The sequence below is a fragment of the Opisthocomus hoazin genome, chromosome 6, assembly GCF_030867145.1.
Source record: "Opisthocomus hoazin isolate bOpiHoa1 chromosome 6, bOpiHoa1.hap1, whole genome shotgun sequence".
Taxonomy (NCBI): domain Eukaryota; kingdom Metazoa; phylum Chordata; class Aves; order Opisthocomiformes; family Opisthocomidae; genus Opisthocomus; species Opisthocomus hoazin.
In genome coordinates, this window is record NC_134419.1 from 7,459,414 (window position 1) to 7,480,704 (window position 21,291).

At 45.3% G+C, this 21,291-nt stretch overlaps 2 protein-coding genes across 6 annotated transcripts in view; one reads left to right on the forward strand and one right to left on the reverse strand.

The window, feature by feature from the left end:
• CC2D1B (coiled-coil and C2 domain containing 1B) overlaps nucleotides 1-18,406 on the forward strand; it is a 38,000-nt gene extending 19,594 nt beyond the window's left edge. The window contains exons 15-26 of one of the 3 annotated variants that reach the window (XM_075424490.1): nucleotides 1,323-1,495; nucleotides 2,166-2,291; nucleotides 2,795-2,853; nucleotides 3,104-3,220; nucleotides 3,720-3,793; nucleotides 4,456-4,514; nucleotides 7,274-7,325; nucleotides 8,731-8,830; nucleotides 12,620-12,710; nucleotides 13,397-13,527; nucleotides 15,431-15,463; nucleotides 17,883-18,406. In XM_075424490.1, coding sequence (XP_075280605.1) covers nucleotides 1,323-1,495; nucleotides 2,166-2,291; nucleotides 2,795-2,853; nucleotides 3,104-3,220; nucleotides 3,720-3,793; nucleotides 4,456-4,514; nucleotides 7,274-7,325; nucleotides 8,731-8,830; nucleotides 12,620-12,710; nucleotides 13,397-13,516 — 971 coding nt within the window. In that variant the 3' untranslated portion in view covers nucleotides 13,517-13,527; nucleotides 15,431-15,463; nucleotides 17,883-18,406. Of the gene's footprint in view, nucleotides 1-1,322; nucleotides 1,496-2,165; nucleotides 2,292-2,794; nucleotides 2,854-3,103; nucleotides 3,221-3,719; nucleotides 3,794-4,455; nucleotides 4,515-7,273; nucleotides 7,326-8,730; nucleotides 8,831-12,619; nucleotides 12,711-13,396; nucleotides 13,528-15,430; nucleotides 16,657-17,882 lie in introns of those variants that run through there. The other 2 variants (XM_075424489.1, XM_075424491.1) reach the window with 2 other exon arrangements.
• A 51-nt stretch (nucleotides 18,407-18,457) lies between these two features.
• The window catches only part of ZFYVE9 (zinc finger FYVE-type containing 9), a 60,442-nt gene continuing 57,608 nt past the window's right edge, over nucleotides 18,458-21,291 (reverse strand). For all 3 annotated transcript variants that reach the window (XM_075424487.1, XM_075424488.1, XM_075424486.1), the window contains 3 exons: nucleotides 20,950-21,055; nucleotides 19,749-19,925; nucleotides 18,458-18,959 (listed from right to left, as the gene is read on the reverse strand). In XM_075424487.1, the coding sequence (XP_075280602.1) occupies nucleotides 18,798-18,959; nucleotides 19,749-19,925; nucleotides 20,950-21,055 (445 nt within the window). In that variant the 3' untranslated portion in view covers nucleotides 18,458-18,797. The remainder of the gene's footprint in view (nucleotides 18,960-19,748; nucleotides 19,926-20,949; nucleotides 21,056-21,291) is intronic.

Genomic DNA, 21,291 nt, shown 5'->3' on the forward strand with positions numbered 1-21,291 from the left:
CCTGGGTGTTTGAAGTATTTTAAAATAAGGCAAATAGGTGCAACAAGAACCTGAACAGATTCACACTGACGCGATTTTCACAACAAAATGTCAGTACTTCACTATTGTAAAGCTATATTTCAGTAGCCAAAGTGCATTCTGTGATCCAAATGTTACCTCATTCCCCCCAGAATTACGAAGTGCAGCTTGCAGCTGCCCATAGCTGATAAATCAGCTGTAAAAAAACCTGTGTGTTTCTTGTTGGAGAGCATAAGGCATGTGGGAGTGGAGCAGTTGCACTTAAGACCAATATCAGGGAAGTTGAGGAGCCAAGACCACTTGGACTGATGGCTTTGCTCAGTCCATTCTCCACAGATTTTCTCGGAGAATACCTGTGCTTCGTGCCTCAGCCTCACAGAGCACACCATGGGTTTTGCCTCGGTGGAATCTGGGCTAGCTACCTTGTCTAATTAGTTTGGTTTTGGCTGATTGGGCAAATTGCTCACGGCAGCAGGACAGCGGGCTCTTGTGCGAGGACGGGAATAAGTTGAACATCAGATCTGACAGCAGCGAACATAGTGTGAGAGTCATTGGCGTATTTATTTGCTGAGACAGGCACCTCCTGCGAGGGGTGTTTAGCTTGTGTGATCACGAGTAGAGTGCAGCGGTGAATGCCATATGAGTGTCTTTGGCAATGGCTGTCATCAGCTCGTGCTGTACCATTTCCTACGTGAGGTGTAAGAAGAGGCAGGGTGCACTGACCGCGTACAAGGCAAACCCATCTTTTCTGACTTGTGTGGTTGTCCTTTGCTGTTTTGGAAAGGAAAGAGGAGACCCCAGAATTAATAAGAAGCTAAGATGGCAAGGAATGACAAATAAGCAAAGGTGATGTGTCTGAATGTGCCAGCACACTGGCTCATCTATATTTTTTTCTGACACATCAGGGGAAAGGGAGGAAATGAGTACAGAAGATGCGCACAATGTTCACTGTATTTTAGAAGTTAACGTGTCAAGCTGAAAGTTTGAATTCAGCGTCTGCCTTCAACCAGTCAGCTGTACTGGAGTCTGTCTCCTGCCTGCAAATAAGGGGCTGTAATTACTGTTGTGACACTTGTGAGGTGCTGTGAGGTTTTTTGATGAAGGATGCCACGACAGAAGGAATTTGTTTCTTTTTCTGATACTTGAAATTGGCCAAGAAACAATTAAGTGCAGCGAAGAAATGTCCTTGTTTGATATCTGTACTTTTACTGACCTTTTTCTGGCTATAAACTGAACATGATAAACCTGTTTCAGGGGCATGGCAGTGTCAGATGAGTGAGGGTTTTTATACAACTGTTTTTCAGCAAGGGAACAGCTGGAATTTCTGGAGAACAGAAAGAAGCAATACATGAAGGCAGCCGTCAAAGCAAAGAAGGAAAATAACCTTGAACAGGCTAAGATGTATCTCAGAACAGCCAAGAGCTTTGACCTAAAGATTGAGCAAGCAAAACGTGGCAAACCTGTTGACATTTCCAAGGTTAGTAGGACTGTTAGTATTCTGCTTTGTTTCACATTCTTGGACATCTAAGTGCTTACTTCAAACAGTGAATGATTTAATAAATATTCCTTGATGCAAATTAAGTAAGTTTGCTCAAGTGACAAATCTGGATGCTGAGCCCTGAAATTCCCCTATATTTTTGTTTTATTTTTTGTTTCAGTTTGTTTCCTCTGCTGCTCCTCAAATGTGCCACATTTTGAGAAAATTTAGTCTCCATGAACCATTTGCTCCTTGATTTATAATGGCACACCGAAACCATGCAGCTTGGAAATGTTCCCTGGTCTTAGGGTGCGAGCACATCTCTTAGCTGTGTCCTGACTCCATTTTGGGGTGAGGAATCAGGTGCATGTGATACAGCGATGCCCTGGTTTCTCTTGGTGTTTGGGTAGATGGGAAAACCAGACCCCACTGTAATAGCTCTCCTGACCTGAATAATCAGGGAACTAGGCCTGCAAGAGAGTTTGCAGGGTTTTAAGGCTTAAGCAGTTGTCAGGCAGTGGTATAAGTAGTGGTTAGGTTGGAATTGCCTTGAGAAGAAAAGAAAAACAACCCATCTGCTTTTGCCGACCTTTCCATACATTCTGACTGCTTTTTGTCTACTTCATTTTTTCCTGTAAGGGCTCTGAAATGTGGTGTGCTTGTGTTGCAGCTGCCATCACCCCCTACAGATGATGAGGGTGATTTTATCTTCATACACCATGAAGATGTCAGGCTGTCTCAGAAAGCAGATGAAGTATATGCACAGCTCTTAAAATTGCTGAAGGACCAACATGAGGTGACCGTTTTATCTTCTTTGGAAATGATTTGGGTTTATTTTACATTTCTCTGGGTTTTATTATTATAATCCCATCGTTGTTTCTGTGGGGGTCTTTGGTTTTGCTTTTATACTTTTGATTTTGTGTGTCCTAAAGTGGAAACTCTTCAGAGTTGGGTTCTTTACGAGTTGAAGTCAGAGGATGTTCTTGGAGCCTTGGGACTATCAAATTATCACTATTAACTATGAACACTCAAGTTCGAAAATAGTACCCGAATGATTAAGACGAGCCCTTGGGTGAACCTCATGTCAAGTGATTAAAAACTAGGAGAGCAGAACAGCTCAAACAAATCCTGTGCTCAACTTTGGGCTTGAAGAATTGGAGGAGTGGATATTTTTGGATGACTTGGGGAAAGTCTTTGAGTTTTCTTAATGGTCATCAGCTTCAAAACTCTCTGCCAGTCAGGAATCTGTAGTGATCTGTAAGGATCACTAAGTGCATCTGTATTTGTTTCTGTTGACAGAGATGTATGCAGTATTCCAAGCAATTCATGCATCTGGGAAATGTAGCAGAAACGACTCGGTAAGACCCTCTGCCTGCTGTTAGTCATCCCACAACGTGGTCAGGCTTGATTCTGCCTGACCCCCCTCAAGATGATGGGTGTTAGGGTTGGTAAGCTGCTTGTTCTGTGAAAGGGTCAGTAACTGCATCTCCGCGTTGCTCTGAGATCTCTGGTCTGAGGCGTGCTCTGTGCCCTGTATCTGGCAGAATGCTCTGTTGGACGTTCCACTGTGTGTGTAGCTGTTCTGTTGTTCGTTTGCCTTTTCTGTAGGTTTGAGAAACTGGCACAAGGTTGCAAAAAGGATATGGACATCCTACAGCTTGCACGAGCGCAAGGAATGGATCCTCCAAGCCATCACTTTGAGGAAAGAACCTTTAAAATGATAAGGTGTGGAAAAACAAAGGGATTTCTCAGGCAGGCTGGAATGAGAGTTTTCTGGTTTCTAGCTCTTGTTCAGGACATTGCTGGCTTCAGCAAGCTCAGGTGGCAGCTAGGGTTAGGCCCAGCATTTCTGAAAGGCCACTCAACAACTTAAATACAAAGAAGAACTTCTCCAGCTTCTGTTTTGGGTTCTTTTGTTTTCAAAATATCTCCAGCTTTGTCTCTTATAATTCTGCTGCTTCAGCCACTCTTCTTTCCTCTGTATTTCTCCCTGAATCCTGTTGCCTTCAGGCTTTGTTCTTGGCATTTTTCACTGTAGCTCAGAGATGTTTTTCCCTCGGTTGTGCTCTTTCCTTGCTCTTCTGCAATTTATGAAGATGATCTATGTAGGAGTGCACTGTTGAAAGATGTCTGACAAATACCAGTGGCATCCTGGTCTGGCAGTGGATGAGGTGGTGGTGGGCTGCTGGGATGAACACACTTTTTTGTCTTTATTTTTTCACAGGATATTTTCTGAGCTCAACAGCACAGAAATGCACCTTCTTATTGTCAGGGGGATAAACCTACCAGCTCCGCCAGGTATGTACTTGAAAGGGCATGTGGGCTTTTTCCTGTGAGTAAGTAAGGAAAGTAGTGGGCAAGGAGATTTTTCGACCTTGAAGACCACTTCAGGAGTTGTGGCTTTTGTAGCCAGCGCTCATTAAAACAAAATAACTAGCTTTCAGACTCAAGCCCCCCAAAACCTTTGAACATTTAAGGTATTTTAAAAAAAAAAAACAACCAAAAAAAAACCCCGTAAGAATAAAGAGAATCTGAGTTCCGTCTTGACAAAGGGAAGAACTTTTAAATTGTCCTGGGTTTGCTCGTAACTGGGTCATAGTTTTAAGTTTCGTGTTTATCTCCTGTTTTGTTATGAGTGCCTGCCGTAACTCTGCACCACCTTAATGTGTGTTGACCCTTCAGTACACAGTGCTCCTGCCAGCATTGCTGCTTTTAGCCCCTTGTTTTGGGGAGCTTGTAAACCATCTGCGCTAGGTTGTCTCAGGACTAACAGCAGCATTAAAAACAGGAGATGTTTTCCTTTGGATGCCAGCTTCCTATGGATATTGGTTTGATGGATGGGTTTTTCAGTTGTCAAGTGACAGGTCATGAGTCGCTCTTGAAAATCCTGCTCGACGTTACAGATGCAATGAAAATATCTGTACGGGCTGTTTGGATTGCCTGGTTGTTCTCTCATTCAGGTGTGTCACCGAGAGATTTGGATGCGTTTGTGAAGTTTGAATTTCAGTACCCGAGTGCGGTGAGTGTGTGTCCTGGCTCTTCTGTTCCTCAGTCTCTGGCTCATGCCACTGTATTAGCTTGTGAGGGCTTCAAGGAGGAAATGTAGGGTTTCTTCGAGCGAGGGAGAGCACTTCTAGGCATGCTGACTGAATTTATTTTTTAAAACAGAAACTTTTTCAGAGACACAGAACTGCTGAATCTGTTTCCTGCAGATCAGAGCTTTGCTGCGCCTTTCTCTTGTGGTTCTCCACGCCTTACACTGAGTGGTGTGGTGTGTGCTTGAGGCTTGTGTGATCTCTGGCTGGCTGACCACCAGCTTACTGCTCAACAGCGTTCACACTGCTAAGCCATGCCCGCCTTTCCCCCCTGAAGACACACATCAGACTGTTTCCGGTGTTTGTAAAATTGTAGTTTATTTCTTTGAGAGGTGCAAACACACTGGTAATTTCAGCCAGACACAAGGGCACACGAACTCATCACTGGGGGAGAGGGGCCACCTTCAGTGTGATCTGCCTCTTGAGTCCCATTCCTTTAAGAAAACAAGCTTTTAAAGGCTTTGCTTTTGGACATCTCTTACAGTTACAGAAACGGATTGAAAAGGTTAATCTTTGTCATAGAAGCATAGGTTGGAAAAGACCTCTAAGATCATCAAGTCCAACCATCCACCCAACACCACCATGCCTACTAAACCATGTCCTGAAGTGCCCCATCTATACGTTTTTTAAACCCCTCCAGGGATGGTGACTCCACCACTGCCCTGGGCAGCCTGTTCCAATGTCTGACCACTCTTCCAGTAAAGAAATTTCTCCTAATCTCCAGTCTAAACCTCCCATGACACAACTTGAGGCCATTGAGGGACTAGAGCATCTCTCCTACAAGGAGAGGCTGAGGGAGCTGGGCTTGTTCAGCCTGAAGAAGAGAAGGCTGCAAGGGGACCTTATAAATGCTTATAAATATCTCAAGGGTGGGTGTCAGGAGGATGGGGCCAGACTCTCTTCAGTGGTGCCCAGCGACAGGACAAGGGGCAACGGGCACAAACTGAAGCAGAGGAAGTTCCGTCTGAACATGAGGAAGAACTTCTTCCCTCTGAGGGTGACGGAGCCCTGGCACAGGCTGCCCAGGGAGGTTGTGGAGTCTCCTTCTCTGGAGATATTCAAGACCCGCCTGGACAAGGTCCTGTGCAGCCTGCTCTGGGTGTCCCTACTTCGGCAGGGGGGTTGGACTAGATGACCCACAGAGGTCCCTTCCAACCCCGACCATTCTGTGATTCTGTGATTGCCTCTCGTCCTATTGCTAGTTACCTGGGAGAAGAGACCAACACCTGCCTCACTACAATCTCCTTTCAGGGAGTTGTAGAAAGCAGTAAGGTCTCTCCTCAGCCTCCTCTGCTCCAGACTGAACAGCCCCAGCTCCCTCAGCCACTCCTCATCAGACTTGTTCTCCAGACCCCTCACCAGCCTCGCTGCCCTTCTCTGGACATGCTCCAGCACCTCAATGCCCTTCTTGTAGTGAGGGGCCCAAAAGATTGTCCTCAAATAAATGCACATGACTCCTGGTGATTTAAGTAGCAAATACATATGTGCATATCTGGACAAAGGACTTAGAACATACAAGTTTCTTGACCTTACTAATTAATACTTATGTGTATGTGCATGTATATATGTGCATATATATGTGTATGTATATTAAGAATCTATATACATACATATATTGCTTCTTTGCTTGAAAGTCCCCAGTGTCAACGTGTTCCCCTCACATTTAAAAGCAGTCTCTGGTTTGAAAAATACTGAAACCATTGAGCTAGAAGGGCTTCTACAGGGGGCTGTCAGGTCTCGCTGTCAGTCAAAGTTCTGGGGCTTCTGCTGCTTTCTCTGCAGGGCAAAACCAGTCTTTGCTCTTACAGGACTAATACTGAGCCCTGTGAGAGCACAGAGCCGAGAATTTTACCTCCTAATAAATTTTGCAGCGGTTCCACTAGAATAAATTAATTTACCTGTGGGAAATCGGTGGTGGTTGGATCAGGTTTGTGCTTAAGTTTGAGGCCTTAATGGAGGCCCCAATACCCTCATTCAGGTAGGTGAAAACAGAATTGGTCTTTATGGATAGTTTTCTGGGGAATAAGTTAGAACCAGCATAGTTGCTTTTAATCTATTTTTCTTTGTTTTCAAAAACAAGCCAGATCTCTACTGCTTAGCCAACAGTCAAATACACCACCTTTCTCCTTCATAGCTGAAATCAGTATTGCAAAGTAGCTGCATAATTAGGTCACATTGTCCTTGTTCAGTCCCCAGAGATTTAGTTTGTACTCCGCTTTAGGTTAAAAGTTAATTCATTTTGGTGGCGGATTGATTGTCAGGCAAAATAATAGTAGGGCAATTCCCTGAATGTGATGAATTCCATGTGCAGCTTATTATTCCAGCTAATGCAGAAGGAACAGAATTACAGCGTCGTGGAACGTGCGCAGTTTGTCGTGTAGTTTCAGTCAGTAACTTTATGATGATTGGATTGAATTGAGTGTGACCGTGTAGCTTATCTGTGGCTCTTACATTTAATGTAATGTTTTGGCTTATTCTTTATCTAGTATTATACTTGTTACCACAAGGAAATCCAAATATTTTAGTCTTGAATGTGCCATGACTTTTCTTATCATTCAGATAACCTCCTAAACCTCATGTTTCTCGTATAGGTATAAAAAAGAGCTGGTAGTAAAAATGGCTATGACTCTGTATTTTGAAATGGTATCTGATGGTTTTACATAATGTGTGTCTCTCTTAACAGGAGCAACCTCAAAAGAGTAAAACACCTGTAATTAACAATAACAATTCTCCAGGTTAGTACTTTTTCTGGGGCAGAGGGAAAAGCGTTGCACCTTAGGAATCACCAGAGGGTACAGGCTGGTCTCGTACTGTGCATCGGGCCAGAGGGCCTCCCCCCACCTTTTTTCTTCTTTCTTATGAAATGGCTTCTCGGAGGGTGAAGTCCAGCTGCCTTGGCAATTTCCTCACCATCATCCCTATACTGGTGGTAGTTTCTGTGTTACGACGGAGACAAATCATCGAGCTACCAGTCATGCTCCAGCTGTTGCTGTCAGCGCTGCTGGGAGAACACCCAGATGAATAAGTTTTCTTTATTAAATAAGTTAAATTATTAATTTTTATATCTCCACGGATCACATCTTTTTCAGTCAGATTTTGTCCTGTGAGATTGCCAATTCCAAATTCTGTCATGAAATCAGCTAAGATCTCTAAACCTGACGAACATCTATTTCATTGTAGAAATAGATTTGATTTTTTTAAGATGTGCCTTGAAACCACCTAAAATACTCTTTGTACCTTTTGAAAAATACCCCTTTGTACCTAGCCATTGAATACCTGTATTAGACTCATCACGCATTTTAGAATTAATCATCTTGCACTCTGAGTTTAGTTTATCGCTGTTATTTTTTTCAATTCTTGCAATAAGCAGCCATCTAGTATCAAAACAACTTTGAATTCAGTATACAGATTACTAGTTGTGAATTTATCTTCAAAGCAATGCATATATATAGAGAGAGATCATTTGAGTGTGTGTGTACTTCCTGTTGAGAGTAGAAGTCCTGAAGCTCTGATACTGAGAGCTGTGTTACAGGTCTTCCAATGAGCTGAGCGGCGCTGGCTGAGCAGCCGCTTAGCTGCAGTGCTTTGGGTTCCCAGGCTGACGAGCAGGGGTGAGCGTTGCTGGCTAGCGCAGCGCGTGAGTCTTTGAACATGAGTTGTACAATGTTGTGAGACTTTCTGATAAAAAGGTGTCCTGTGGCATAGTTCTTGTCATGCACTTTAATGAAATTGGTACTAAAACAGTATTAATTATATTATCAAAACACCCCTTCCCAGTCATTCCAACTTTCCTATGCTTTTTCCTTGTTGTTTTGTAGCTTTTTCTTAGCCACAGACACTAGATTCTCCAGATCTGGCTCTCCAGTAACTTGCTGTCACCTCCTCGTGATGACTGGGTGTTTCTGCAGTTTGGTTTCTGTCCCGGTACAGTGGGGTTGGCAGAGATGAGCTGTTGCAGAGGGACGCTAACTTGCTAATGACTGAAATAACTGCCCGAGAAGGAGGTTCATACCGGTGTGAAGTCTTTCACAAATGGGCGAACTGAGATAAACAGAGGTCTGAGTTACATGCACGTGATAGAGTGCTCCACATAGTTTGACTTTCACAGCTTGCTTTCACTTTTCTGTATCTTAACTGTAGAATATAACCAGTTGTTTAAGCTGAACATCAACCGAAATCACAGAGGTTTCCGACGAGCAATTCGATCCAAAGGAATTAAATTTGAAGTATTTCATAAAGGGTAAGTCCCCAGTTTGCTCCCCCCTCATTGCTTCTCTGGTAACAGTTGTAAAGAGTGCTGGAGCTGAAATTCATGCAGCACAACCTTTAAGCTAGCAATAAAGAGTTGTCTCGTTCTCCTCTCTGAGAACTCCTTTGGAAATGTGCCTGAGCTCTGTATCTTCCCCTGCGGGGGTGAAAAAAAGGCAGAAGTTCAGTGAAGTTGGTTCATAAGTGGCAGATCAGGTGAGGATTAGTGCGTTAAGAGGAATTAATGAGACTGAGAAGGTAACAATTCAGCTTCAGATTGTTTTGATTCTTATCCAGCCTGGTTTTAGTCATCAGGACGAGGAGATTTAAATGTTGTATGGGATGACTTTGCAGAATAATGAAGTACAAGTGGCAGCAAAACATTCACAGCAGTAAAACAGATGACAGATGATGGCAGAACTAATGTTATGGTTTTGTACTTATCTTCGTTCTGAGGATCTTACAATATTTACCGAACGCTGCTGCAAACTGTTAGACCGTCTTGAGACAGACTCCCCTCATCTCTGAGATCAAGATGATGAGATGGGTGTTAACAATTGGTAACGTTTGGGGAAGTCGTCCTACCTCTAGGCTCAGTACTGATGTATTCAAAAGCGGAGTGGCCTATATTCACTAATCCCCGAGCTGGTTGTGATCCATGACTTGGGTGGGATGTTAGATAACCTGGTTTTGTCTCAGTGGCTCTTTGTGCTACTCTTTGTTTCTGTTACTGGGACACGCAGAAATGATCCATAGGTTCTCCAAGACAGTTTTCGAGTTGTAGATGTTTTAATTTGTCAGCTGAAGTCCCATGATTTTTACTCCAGATATTCTGTTTGCATCTCTGTTGAAGCAAAAGCTGATTTTCTTACTCCTCTGTCAATCCTGACTGCTCCACTGCTGCGTTGTTCAAGATTTCATCATTAGAGATCCTGCCTTTTTTGCATAGATCTGTTAGGCATTTACATTTGTTTAAAATGTTTTTCTGTATCTTTTGCATGCCATTGCGCGTATGGGGCAGATCCTCTTCTCTTACCAGCTGGAACTGCGCTTGTTTGTAAGGTCTGAGCTCAGGCTTAAGTTCACCTGCTGGGAAACACTCTCCAGTGATTCATGAGGTGTTTGCCAGCTCCAGATTGTCCCTTGAAGCCTTCTCGAAGATGAGCAAAACAATCTGTGCGTGTTGTCAGATTTTTGTTCTTAGCACAGGACTCTGACAAAGTTACATATGTGCTTGTTTCGGGAGGGCAGTGGAGGGGTGGCAGTTGCCCTGGGCAGACAGCAACAGGGAAGGAGAAGAAGAAGAAATGCCCACTGATCGCCTTCCCCTGGCCATCTCCTCAGGAGAAACGAGAGGATTAAGTGATCCAGGCTCTTTTCTAAAGAGTGTCTGCTCCTTGACTGTCTTCAAGACTATAAATGAATAATACTTCCAGGAATGCTTGTAGATATAGTCGTTTTGGGGTCTCTGATAGCTCTTTGACTATCCCCCAAGAATTATTTTCTCTTGGTGAGCAAAGGAGACTTGTTTTGGGTCATACATATTAAACTTCACTTTAAAAAACACTTCCAAGTAAAAACACAGCAGTGTATTTTTCCAGAGGAAAAGTCTTTCCTGAAACGTCTCCTAAAAGCTTCTGAAGATAAAAGGAGATTTCCCCAGAGCTGTTTCTGAAGCAGTGGCCTACAGCAACTTCACATTCTTCACGGCAAACCCCCTAGAACTGATCAGGGATGAACCAGAATTTATTGTTTCTTGAATTATAAAATGGAAAAATGCTTTTATAAAATTCAGCCAGAAAAATTGCTGATTCTCTTTTTAAGTTTATGAACAAAGGGTCCAACATCCTGCAGTACAGTTATTTAATCCTGCTTCATTTTGCTTGTGAAGTAAAGGAAGTATTCTAGCATGCAAGCTAATAGATTCTGAACTTCCCTAAAAGATTCTGTGAGCCTACTGTAGTCTCAACGATGGAGAATACAGTCTGATCTTTGGAAAGCTTTCTGTCAACAAAATCATGGGCCTTGTGTTTGGAGGCTGCGCTATCAGCCTTTGAGGTACTTGTGGCTTTGTCTTTCTTTACCACAGCAACGTGTGTTGAGTTGGACAAACTGACAAGTAAGCAGCAATCGTAACACCTCAGCTGGAGGCTTTGAAGTCCAGCAGGGTTTTGGAAGAGATGTGCGTTCTAACAGTGGCTGGCTGCACGTTCCAGTGCACTCGGAGGTCTTGCACTCTTTATGCCACCTAGAAGTGTCCAAGCTCCCTCCCGTGAGCTGGCCATAGCCTGGGCTGACGGTCCCACGCCGTTGTCCTCCTGATCTGTAGAGATTCAGCTGCTGCTGTATGAGCCGTAGCGTTCCTGACGCTGTTTCTGAACACGCAAGCCAGGAAGCGAGGTTAAAGTCTGGATGACAGGTTTCTTACACTGCGGCTGTTAGGAGCTATGTGGAGAATACAGGAATGAAGCGGTCATTGGGCGGTGGGTGTGAGGAAACAACCTTGCTTCTTTTCCAGTCAGAGGTTTTGGACAGTCGGGTTCACACATGTTCCCTTGGAAGCTGTAGGCACTGATGGCAGCGTCAGGTCTGTGTGTTAATGCACTGTTACTGTGGCCACAGATGATGGGATCGTGAGGCTCTGTATTGTCATCTCCAGAGTTTTCAGTGCACACGTTGGGTCTCGCTCTATAGTCTCTTCATATCTCTTAGTGATAACAGGAAGAAAGGTGAATGTTTTGGGGTTGCTTTTTGTTTGCTTGTTTTCTTGCTTGCTTTTTTCCTAAATGGAATGGCATAAAAAAGGAAACTTCTGAATTCTTGGCAGATTCCCTCTCTCAAACATGACCATTGTGGCTGGCTGGCTTTCCTGCCTCTCGAATCTCTGGATTTCTCTTGCTTATCAAACCTTTTGGAGACTGATTCAGGCAAATGTTTGGATGCAGGCAAAGAAATCAAGTGCTTTGAGCTGAATGCTTCTGTGGAATGTAGTGTGTCTTAGTAGCCTTAGCTGTTGCCTTTTGGAGGAGTTTGGGTGAGCATTGTACCACCTGTCTCTGGTAAGGCAAAGATGGATCTCTTGCTGATAAAACCCTTAAATAGAAGTGACTGTAGCAGAGAGAAGTTAATTATTTTCCTTGCAGGATAAAAATGCTTTGTGTTTAACTTCAGCAGCCTAGAAATTCTAAGATGACAGTTCTGGACTGTTAAAAACTACCAATGTGAAGGTGAATCACAACAATGCCTGAAATGAAATCTTCTTGCTTGTTGAAACTGAGTGTTTTGATTTATCAGAATGAAGCAGAATGATTCCGGTGACTTTTTCCTAATAAGTGGTTTTCCAAAACCAGCATGTGCCTGTGCAATGTTTGTTTTGATGAGAGGTGCAGCTTCCTTGGGAAGTTTTTCAGCCCGTGCTATTAAACCGCCTGTTGCAGAAGATTGCCGCCCGTCCTGGCTGCTGGGCCGTTCCTCCCTGCACCCCTGAGCAGGGGCGAAAGCTGCTGCTGTTCCAAGCGCTGCTTTAGCTGATCGTTTTTCTTCACTATTCCCCTCATCTTTAATTTGGTTGTAAGAGAATAATTAAAAAATGAGTACTTCTGTATCTTGTCCTTCTCATCTAGTTCACCTTGCAGCCTGGTTTGTAAGGTTCTAGTAGCATGTCCTGACTCGCCCTCCGGCCGCGGTGATGGGGCAAATAGCGCTGACCTCTTAGCTTGCTTTCTCTTCGATGTTCTGAAAAACCTGAGCCATTCAATTAAGGAAGATTTCTTTGGAACAGGTCCTTTTTCAGGAGTGACAAGCAGGTGGGGACAGCACACTTGAAACTGGAAAAGCTGGAATCGGAATGTGAAGTTAGAGAGATCATTGAGGTACGTTTGGTGGGTGAGGTGCGTTCTCCTCGTAAGTGGTATGTGAACACAAAGGGAAAATACTGCGTAAATGTGTCTGTATGCAGGTGACAGTTTTGTGTTGGATGAGATCGATAAACAACAGGCTGTTGTGTTATCATCTCTTGAAGCTTCTCTTAGCTGTGACCCTTCTGGTACTGGTAACTTCTTGGGGACTCTCTTCTGCAGATTTTCTGTCAGGCCCAGAAATTCAGGTGATTCCCAAAATGATTTGCGTTGGTAGCTAGCAGATCGGAGAGTTAAGTGAAGACTGCTGAGTGGATAGAGAGCTGCCAGAAGATCCAGTAGGAGATCACTAAGTAGAACCTTAAAAAAAAAAATAGCCCCTCGGGCTGTGTCACGGCCACACTTTGGACACTGCTGCCCTCAGCGTCCCCTGAGCTGCCCGTGGAGTCCATTTGCACTTCGGGGCCTTGGTGTGTGGCAGGCAGAGCTGGTGCAGCCATTGCCGGGGGGGACCAGCTCTGCAGAGTTACGAATCCGGGGAAGCGCGTGGCTGCGACGCCTGCCACACTGCAGTTGCCTGCAGGTGATGCGTCCCACCTTAGAGTCACGGTGCAGTGCAGGCAGTGGTTGCCTGCGGCACTGTAGCTGGACATCATCATTCTTATGCATGCTAACTGCTCTTCTTTTTGCGGTTCTTTCAGATTTTTGATGGCAGAAAGCCCACTGGAGGGAAACTAGAGGTAAAAGTGAGGCTCAGGGAGCCCCTCAGCGGTCAAGATCTTCAGACAATTACAGAAAATTGGCTGGTCCTTGAACATTAGTTCTATCCGAGGTATGAATGCTGCACCTGAGGACGGTCTGGCCAGAACTTGACAGGGCTACAGACAAACCCTGCTTGAATAATGTCTTTTGCTGACATTGACCTAATTACGTAGCTCTGGCTTTGGTACCATTCATCTTCATATTCATGGTGGCAAGCTGACATGATTTCAGAAATGAGGTTACAGAATCTCTGATTAGTTTGTGTGTCAAAGATGCTACTTCACAATCACTCGAAATACAGTGAGAGCTTGTAGCATCACCCTTTATTTAGAATAATATTTAGAAAATAAGATTGACAAGTCCTTTCTAGGAGGGAGGGTGCTTTCTGTCCATCCTTGTTGTTACCAAAAAAACCTTTCAGCATTAGGAAGGACCCTTCTGTCCCTACCAGAACCTAGAGAAGAGCATTCGTTTGTCCCACAAAATTCTGCTTGGCTTCATCCAAAAGGGAAACTATTGGAAGTAGGCTTTCTTCTGGATACTTGTGACTTCTAGGCAGGGAGAAACTGTACAGCTGAATACAGGCTACCTGAAGAAATGTGCCTGGTGCGCACTGCGCTCCTGTCAAGTACAGAAGAGGAGCTGTGTGCTGCCCAAGTGGCTCTATAGTAACAGGATGAAACGGAGGTAGGCTTCCTCTTCTTGCCAGCCTCTATGGAAAATGCTTGCTTTTGGAGCTGGTATTCCTTTCTACACTTTCTAGGTATCAAAAATTCTCCCTTCTTAAAAAAAAAAAAAAAAAAAAAGGAAATAAATACCAAAAAGTCTACGTTTTTTTTTTAAAGGTGATTTTCTAATGTTGTTATTGAAAGATAAAAAGTATTTACCAGAAGTCCAGCTGCCTGTGGAATCTCTAATTCAGCCTCCTTTTATGTATGTTTTATAATCACTTTTAATTACATGTTGACGTACTCTTATTTCTCCCAGACTTAGAACACAAATTAGAGACACACGGCAGAATTGCTTTTTCATGGGCTACTGTGCGTATTGCTTTGTCTGCAGAGCAACCCAAATACCTTAGTGCATTTTTGTAGACAGTATTTTTTAGACAACCTGTCTTTCTAAAAGCACGTGTCTGATGTTTGAAATTCAACGAGTCGGACACCATCAGTTCGATATCCTGAAGCTTAGGTGCTCACTGCACCCACGGCTTACATTTACGGAGCGACGGAGAGGAGGCGACTCGCTTGGCGTGGTCGGTTCTCCCTGCGGTGCACGTGCGCACTGCTGCAGTTTCAGGGCGTCGTTGGCAGGGGCACGACCGTGCTCATCCCTCGGAGCCAGCGTTTATGGTATGGTGATAGCACGTGGAGCCCTCCTCGTGGAGCATGGCCTCGCTGTACGAGCAGGGAACCTTGTCTCAGGGCAAACAGCTGATGTATAAATACAGCTCCTAATAAGCAGTCCTCCTTCCTGCGCTTGAGCTCCTGAAGCCTCAGTGCTCCCTCTTCCTTAGCACATGGTTTGGCTTTGCTGTTCTAAATGGCAGTTAAGCTTCACCGTGACATTACCTGTCGCCACACCTTCGCCTCCACATCGTGTTAGGTTTTACAGACTGAGAGGTCTTGGTTCAGTCCATGAGTCCAAATCCACAGCACCAAGGGGACTGTTCGCCTCATGACTTCCTCCGGACAGCCAGGGAGGTCGGCCGGCTGCCCCTGAGCTCCACAGCCAGGCTGAGGGACGCGTTGACGGCAGCGTCTGCAGTGACAGCTTGGCCTCGTGCCGTGACCGGACACCTAAGCAGTTTCAGTCACTAGAGCTCAGTAATTTTGCTCCACTGATTTTTCTAGCTGACCATCCAGAAAATTCATGTCAGCATTTTACATGTATGTGACCTTGAATTGTGAACATCTGTTAAGTACTGCAACAAGTAATTATGTTGGGTTTTACTTGTTTGCTTTTTTCCCCAGATCCATGGGAATGCTAAAAGATGCGGGATGAACGTACGTAGAAAGATGCTGCTAGCTGCAAGCACCAAAGATGTTAAATGAATGCACTACTGACCCTAATGTCTATTTTGATAACAGCCATAGTGCTTATTAATAACTTCAAGGCAAATGTAAGGCTCTGGAAATTTGCTGCTGCAGGGGATTGTTACTGGTCTGCACAAAACAGACAGAATTGCCTTAATGTGGGACTACTAACGTGGCACCAGGACGAATGTTACATTAACTATGCATCGTGATGCGTGGAAAGTTGAGCCCCTTAAAAATTCCCTGAGGCCGTGCAGAAACTCCTCAGTGAGGTCACAGGCACCACCTTCATCAGAATTCATTTGTTTACGTGTCCGAGCAGCCAGCGTTGTGCAGTGAACAGTCTGCTACTGCTTTTTCTGCTCTCTCTTAGCAAGGCCAGCGTGTGGGGGGGGTTGTTTCCTAGAGGAGAGAGAACTCAGGCAGCAGTCTGGCGGCGGCACGTCCCGCCTCTGCGCCCACCGCTGCAGCGTGAAGTTCGACGGGATGTTGCCTTGCGGGCGAGCAGAGCGTGAGGCTTCTCAGCTCTACCTTTTCCTTCTGGCTGCCAGTCGTTGCCGTGCTTGCTGCGCTGCTGCTTCAGTGCAGCCTGGGTACTGTGCCTTCATCCTTTTTCTATTTTTTGTTTTTGTTTTTTTTTTTAATTTAAAAAACGAGAAAAAAGTACGCTAGACTCTGCTGCTTCCCAAATGTTCCTTGTATTTTTACAAAAATAGGTTTTTACAGTTCTTCAGGTGACGGGGAAAATAGCCACTCTTTATCGTGTGGAAAACTGGATTATGACTATTTTCAGGAATGCTTTTGATCAGCAGCATACAAAAAATGGTACCAAAAGCATTTGTGTTTTTAAATCTCTGTGAGGTAACCGAAATGGACTGGTCTCAAAGGAGAGGCCGGGCCTGCGCCGGGGGTCGGCGCGCTCCTGCGCCAGCTGTTTGGGTGGGGCGAGGCTGTAGGCGGAAGGGAGTCCGGACAAGTAAGGCAGCGCTGCCTCTGTCTTCCTGAGCGGATGAAGACAATACAGTGTTTAGTTTTTAATTTCAATAAATTTAATATACAAAACTACATGTTGAAAATAAAAATATAATATGCAGTTTTTTGCAGTGTTAACTAACTGAATTTTAAAAGTACAATTTTTTTTTTTCTAAAACAAGTACTCATTTCTTAACAACATGGTAATTAAGGTCATTTAAAAGGCTATGGTTGAAGCAGACATGTCAGTCACCAGTTGATAGTGTTTTGCACAAACGTAATCCAAACCTAAAAGACTTCTGGGGCAAAGGAAGAGAAGATAAAGATTTTTTTCACCTCTTTGACTGCATTATTAAGCAAATCAGTGCGACTCAGGGGACTGGAAAGCCGCTGCTGTGGCAAAGCTGGAGTGCAGGCTCTAGCAGGAAGATGACTGCTCAGTTTACAGAACGCTCTTCCAGCTGCTGCCTCTTGCCTGCACCGCGCAGTGCTGGGCCGTGTCCCAGGACGGGCAGAGCAGTGGGGACTCCAACAGTCGCCGTAGACAGAGGGGAAGGCTGGTGGCGGTGTGACAGCTGGCAGTTTGTCCATTGTGACACACAAAGCCGCAGGCCTTTCCCCACCTGCCAGAGGTGACGTTTGGCTCTGATGTGGCACTTGCCCTGGTGAGCACAGCAGTGGGCTATCTCTGCTGGCCAGCATTTATTCCTGGGGTCGGAGCCCCATCCTCTGGCCTGCCTTGGCCGAGCTGGGTGGCAACAACTGTAATTTGCAATACTGGAGTTGTCAGACTTTGCTTTTTTTTTTTGTAAAAAGCAGTAGCCATTTATTCACAAACGCGTCTGTACAGATGCTGTGCTGTCGGTGCACAGAACACTTCGCTCCCTGTACAGTTACTTTTCCTTTGCCCAGCTGATGCCGTATGTTTGGTTAACAAATACAGCATCAGTCTCACCGTAGCCTTGCACTGCCTTTGCATGTGAAAGGATGCCTGCGTTACTCCTTATGGCAAAATCAAATTATCCCCACCGCATCCACCAGACCTGACTGTGAGCTGGGACGACGTAACGTGTGAGATGCCGTGTTCACTGTGCATCAGCCCCTCTCTGCCCGAACCTTTGCCCCCTCCTTTCCTGGGAGGGGCTCAGACAGCTGCTTTGCATGGCTATGGCTGAACAAACCGAAGCCCTTCTCCAGCTTTCAGCTCTTCCCCCTGGGTAGCAGCTTTCCATGGAGACAGTAAGCATGTGGAACCACATTTCCTCTGGCTGAGTCTTAATTCCAGCTTCAGCGTTCCTCACTAAAGTCCTCTCAGGCATGACCAAGAGCACTGGGCAAGTGCAAGTGTTCAGGGCTGACCAGAAAGCCTTTTTCAGCAGAACGTGCAAAAACAGCCACTCTGTAACTTTTATCACAGGTAAGCTTTTACGTGGTGCTGCTAATATGAAGTGCAAGCTGTCTTGTAGTACGTGACACTGGCGTTACACTACAGCACACAGCAAGGAGGAGACTTGGAGCTGCCCTGGGCGTTACCGTTCTTTCAAAAGCAGGACCTACTGGGGAAGAGGAATGAGACCTGCACTTCAGGGCTGTTTCCTCTGGTTCACACGGCCTTGTAATCAGAGTACAGAACAGCAGCATCGCTCTAGGAGATTACAGAAATCTGCCAAGGTGACGGGTTTTTATAGTAAATAGAGGAGAAAAGGAATCTAGCCTATTACACACACAAAACTGCAGTTCACTAACACCGCGGTCGGAGAGATGCCTGCCCTTCTGCTCGTCTGGACGCCTACACAAACGTAGTTATGGCTAGGGAACCTTTACGGGTCTCTCAAGAGCTACTCCAAACGTATTTCAACCAATAATCTGGTCAAAATAATGTAAACGTTGCTTTTTAATGTCTACAGAATAACCACAAACAGCATTATGATGAGGTCAGAATGGAGGTCTTGATTGTTCTTTCTTACATGTCCATCTACAAACAGTACAAGATTGGAGTTTCACTTTTTATTTACGCCCCAGTGATCTTTGCACCCGTTTGAGCATTTAGAGTACACGACTGTAAGTCTTTAAACATGAGCATTTTTCTAAACAGTAACAGAAGTGTATTAGCTGCAAGGATAGCATAGCCATGTTGTAGTATAGAAGCTGCCCTGATCCTGTTTGTTGACAATGCATAGAAGATTTAGAATTATGGAACAACTGTCCCTCCCTCCTCCCCCCGCCCCCTCCCCCAATAGTGTTAACAAAAGCTTAATTTTCCAGTTTTAAAGTGCAAATGATTCAGATACAACTGCTGCTGGAACAGGTCTGAACAGAAAATGAAGTCCTCTTATGAGATGTTTTCCAGAATATAAAAGATGAGCTCCATTATGACGGGCCCCTCACTCAGCTGACACGCCCCTCCATGAATCACCGGAACTAAGGCACTGTCCAGGTCATTCATGTACTGGGAGGGCAGTGGCTGGCCGTTACTCCCAGCTTGGTAACCAACCTAAAAAATACAAAGAGCGGGTTTTACAGCGCGTCAGAGACAAGGGCAGTGGGCGGGAAGGGCAGTGCTGAGCAGGAGGATGAGTTCTGAGGTGGTGTGGCCTCTGCCCGGGGAGGCTGGGCACCTGAATGGAATGTAGCGGGCACTAAAGCACCTTTTCCACTTGTGTTTATTCTTCTTTACGTTCCCAGTGGCTGCCTAGACAAAAGTAGCCTCTTTTTTTTCTACTGCTTTGTCCCAGCAGATCATTCCGATCGGCAGGAGCCGCACCCTGCATTATCAGATTAAGTCGTGCCATATTTAAAAAGCTGGTTGAGATAAAGAACACGTCCACTCCAAGGCAAGGCCAGCAGTCTTGCCAGGAGAGCTTTATCTCTGCTTGTGGCTTTGCTGCAGAGCGCTCGCATGGGGACCTTCCGTCTGCTTCTCTGCCTCGTACACAGCATGATGCTCACCCCGGAATACATGGAATACACTCCTGGCTAACTTCTGGAGAAGAAGCCAGTTCGGCCTCTTCTCTGCGCGCGTGGCCAGCCTGCAGCTCGCAGGGTCAGAGCAGGTGCTGCTGGTGGCATCCAGGCATCAAGGCCTGGTGTTAGTTCAGGCTAGGCACTAGCTTTCCAATTTAAACATGGCCCCAAACACCAAACAACAGCCAGCACCACCATCTTAGCATCTGACACTGGCACTTCTTTAACCAAGAGAACAGCTGAAGTGGTGTGTTCTCTGTGGGGAACGAACAAGGGAACAACCCCTCCCCCAGCCAAACAGAAACCATTCACGACTTACTTGATCCGAGTCAAGTGTAACACGCAGCCCTAGCTTAGTCATTCCATCTTCTTTCAACAGCTTCAGGTGAGGACAGAGTGCCAAACAGAAAGCCTTTGCCACGTTTTCCGTCAATCTGCTGTGGTCGGCTGGGTCGCTCAGACCATTGTGTTGCTCATCGTTCTCCAGGAAAAACACCTGAAGGAAAGAGTTAACACAAGACACACACTTTGGCTTTTCTAGAAAATCAGTTTAATGAGATGACATTTAAACATTTTACAAACTATGACTTAAAAGAATAGCTGCTGAGGGAAGGCCAGCAAAAGACCCTGATGACAAACCACTGGGGGTGGGCGGTGGGGACACCAACAAACTTCAAAAGCAAGATTTAAACAGTCATGTTCGCAAAAACCCTTTCAGTTCTGGTCAAAAGCCTCCTTATGGAAATTCACTATGTACTGCACATAGTTTTTTAATAAAAACCTGCTTTTGAACAGATGTTAATTTCAGAAAATGCACATTTTTAGTAGAAGCCATCCCAGCCTGAAGATCTGTACCGCTGTTGTCACCAAACGTGTCTCTGCTGAGCCCAGCTGACCTGGGGAAGAAGGCTACTGAGGTGGCAAGCTGCAGAGCAGTTCCCTTGGTTCCTCCTGGGCAGGTTAAGTGAAACACTGCAAGAAATCTTTTGGCGTTAGCATTTCCGTGCTGGCAGGGTCACAGGTAACATCAGCCGTGCAAGCAGTTTCTGCCAGTAATTTATGCCACAGCACTTTCATTTTAACTTGCGACATTTTCGAGAAGGTGCCGCAAAATAATATTTTTTTTAAATAATATACTAAGATTTGTCTCAATTTAAAAAGGTATTTTTTAACACAAATGCAGATGGAACCAACTGCTACCCTGGGTAATGCAGTAAGCAAGATTTTTTCTGGTTCCCCCCCACTCCACAATGGTATGTGAGGAGAGGTGGCCAGTGTGGAGCAGGCTGTAGAGGCTGGCGCGGGAGCAGCCTGAGCTGCACAGCACTGATACTTTATTCTGCATGACGCTGTACTGAATCATTCCTTGCAGGTAGGAAAGGTGATACAGGTGTGTTCTGAGGAATCTGCTGCTTTAATTTTGGTGAGTAGGGAGAGCAGGTCGAGAGAAGACCGGGCTGCTGTTGCAATCCCAAAATGCCAAGTGTTGGCTTACGCACGGCTCAATTTGACCGACTTACCTCTGTCCACCGAATGACCTTCCCGTTGGCCTTGTACTCTGAGCCATGAAATATCTTCACGCTTGTTATAGACTCCATTGATTTGCCATCAATAGGGCTTACGACACTGCAGAAGGGAGGGAAAGGGGTAAGGTCTGGCTTAGCAGAAGACATGAGCTGAACAGAGGCCACTGCGAAAGAGAACTACGTCGGGATCAAAGGGCAGCTCCTCTGCTACCCCCGAATCGTCCAGCTGCCTCTCTGCGGGTCTTGTCGTAACTCAGGGTTCTGCAATTTGAGCTGCTGCTGCACAGCAACTTGCCCCATCAGCTCAGTGGGGCACAGACCAAAATGAGCCTCAGG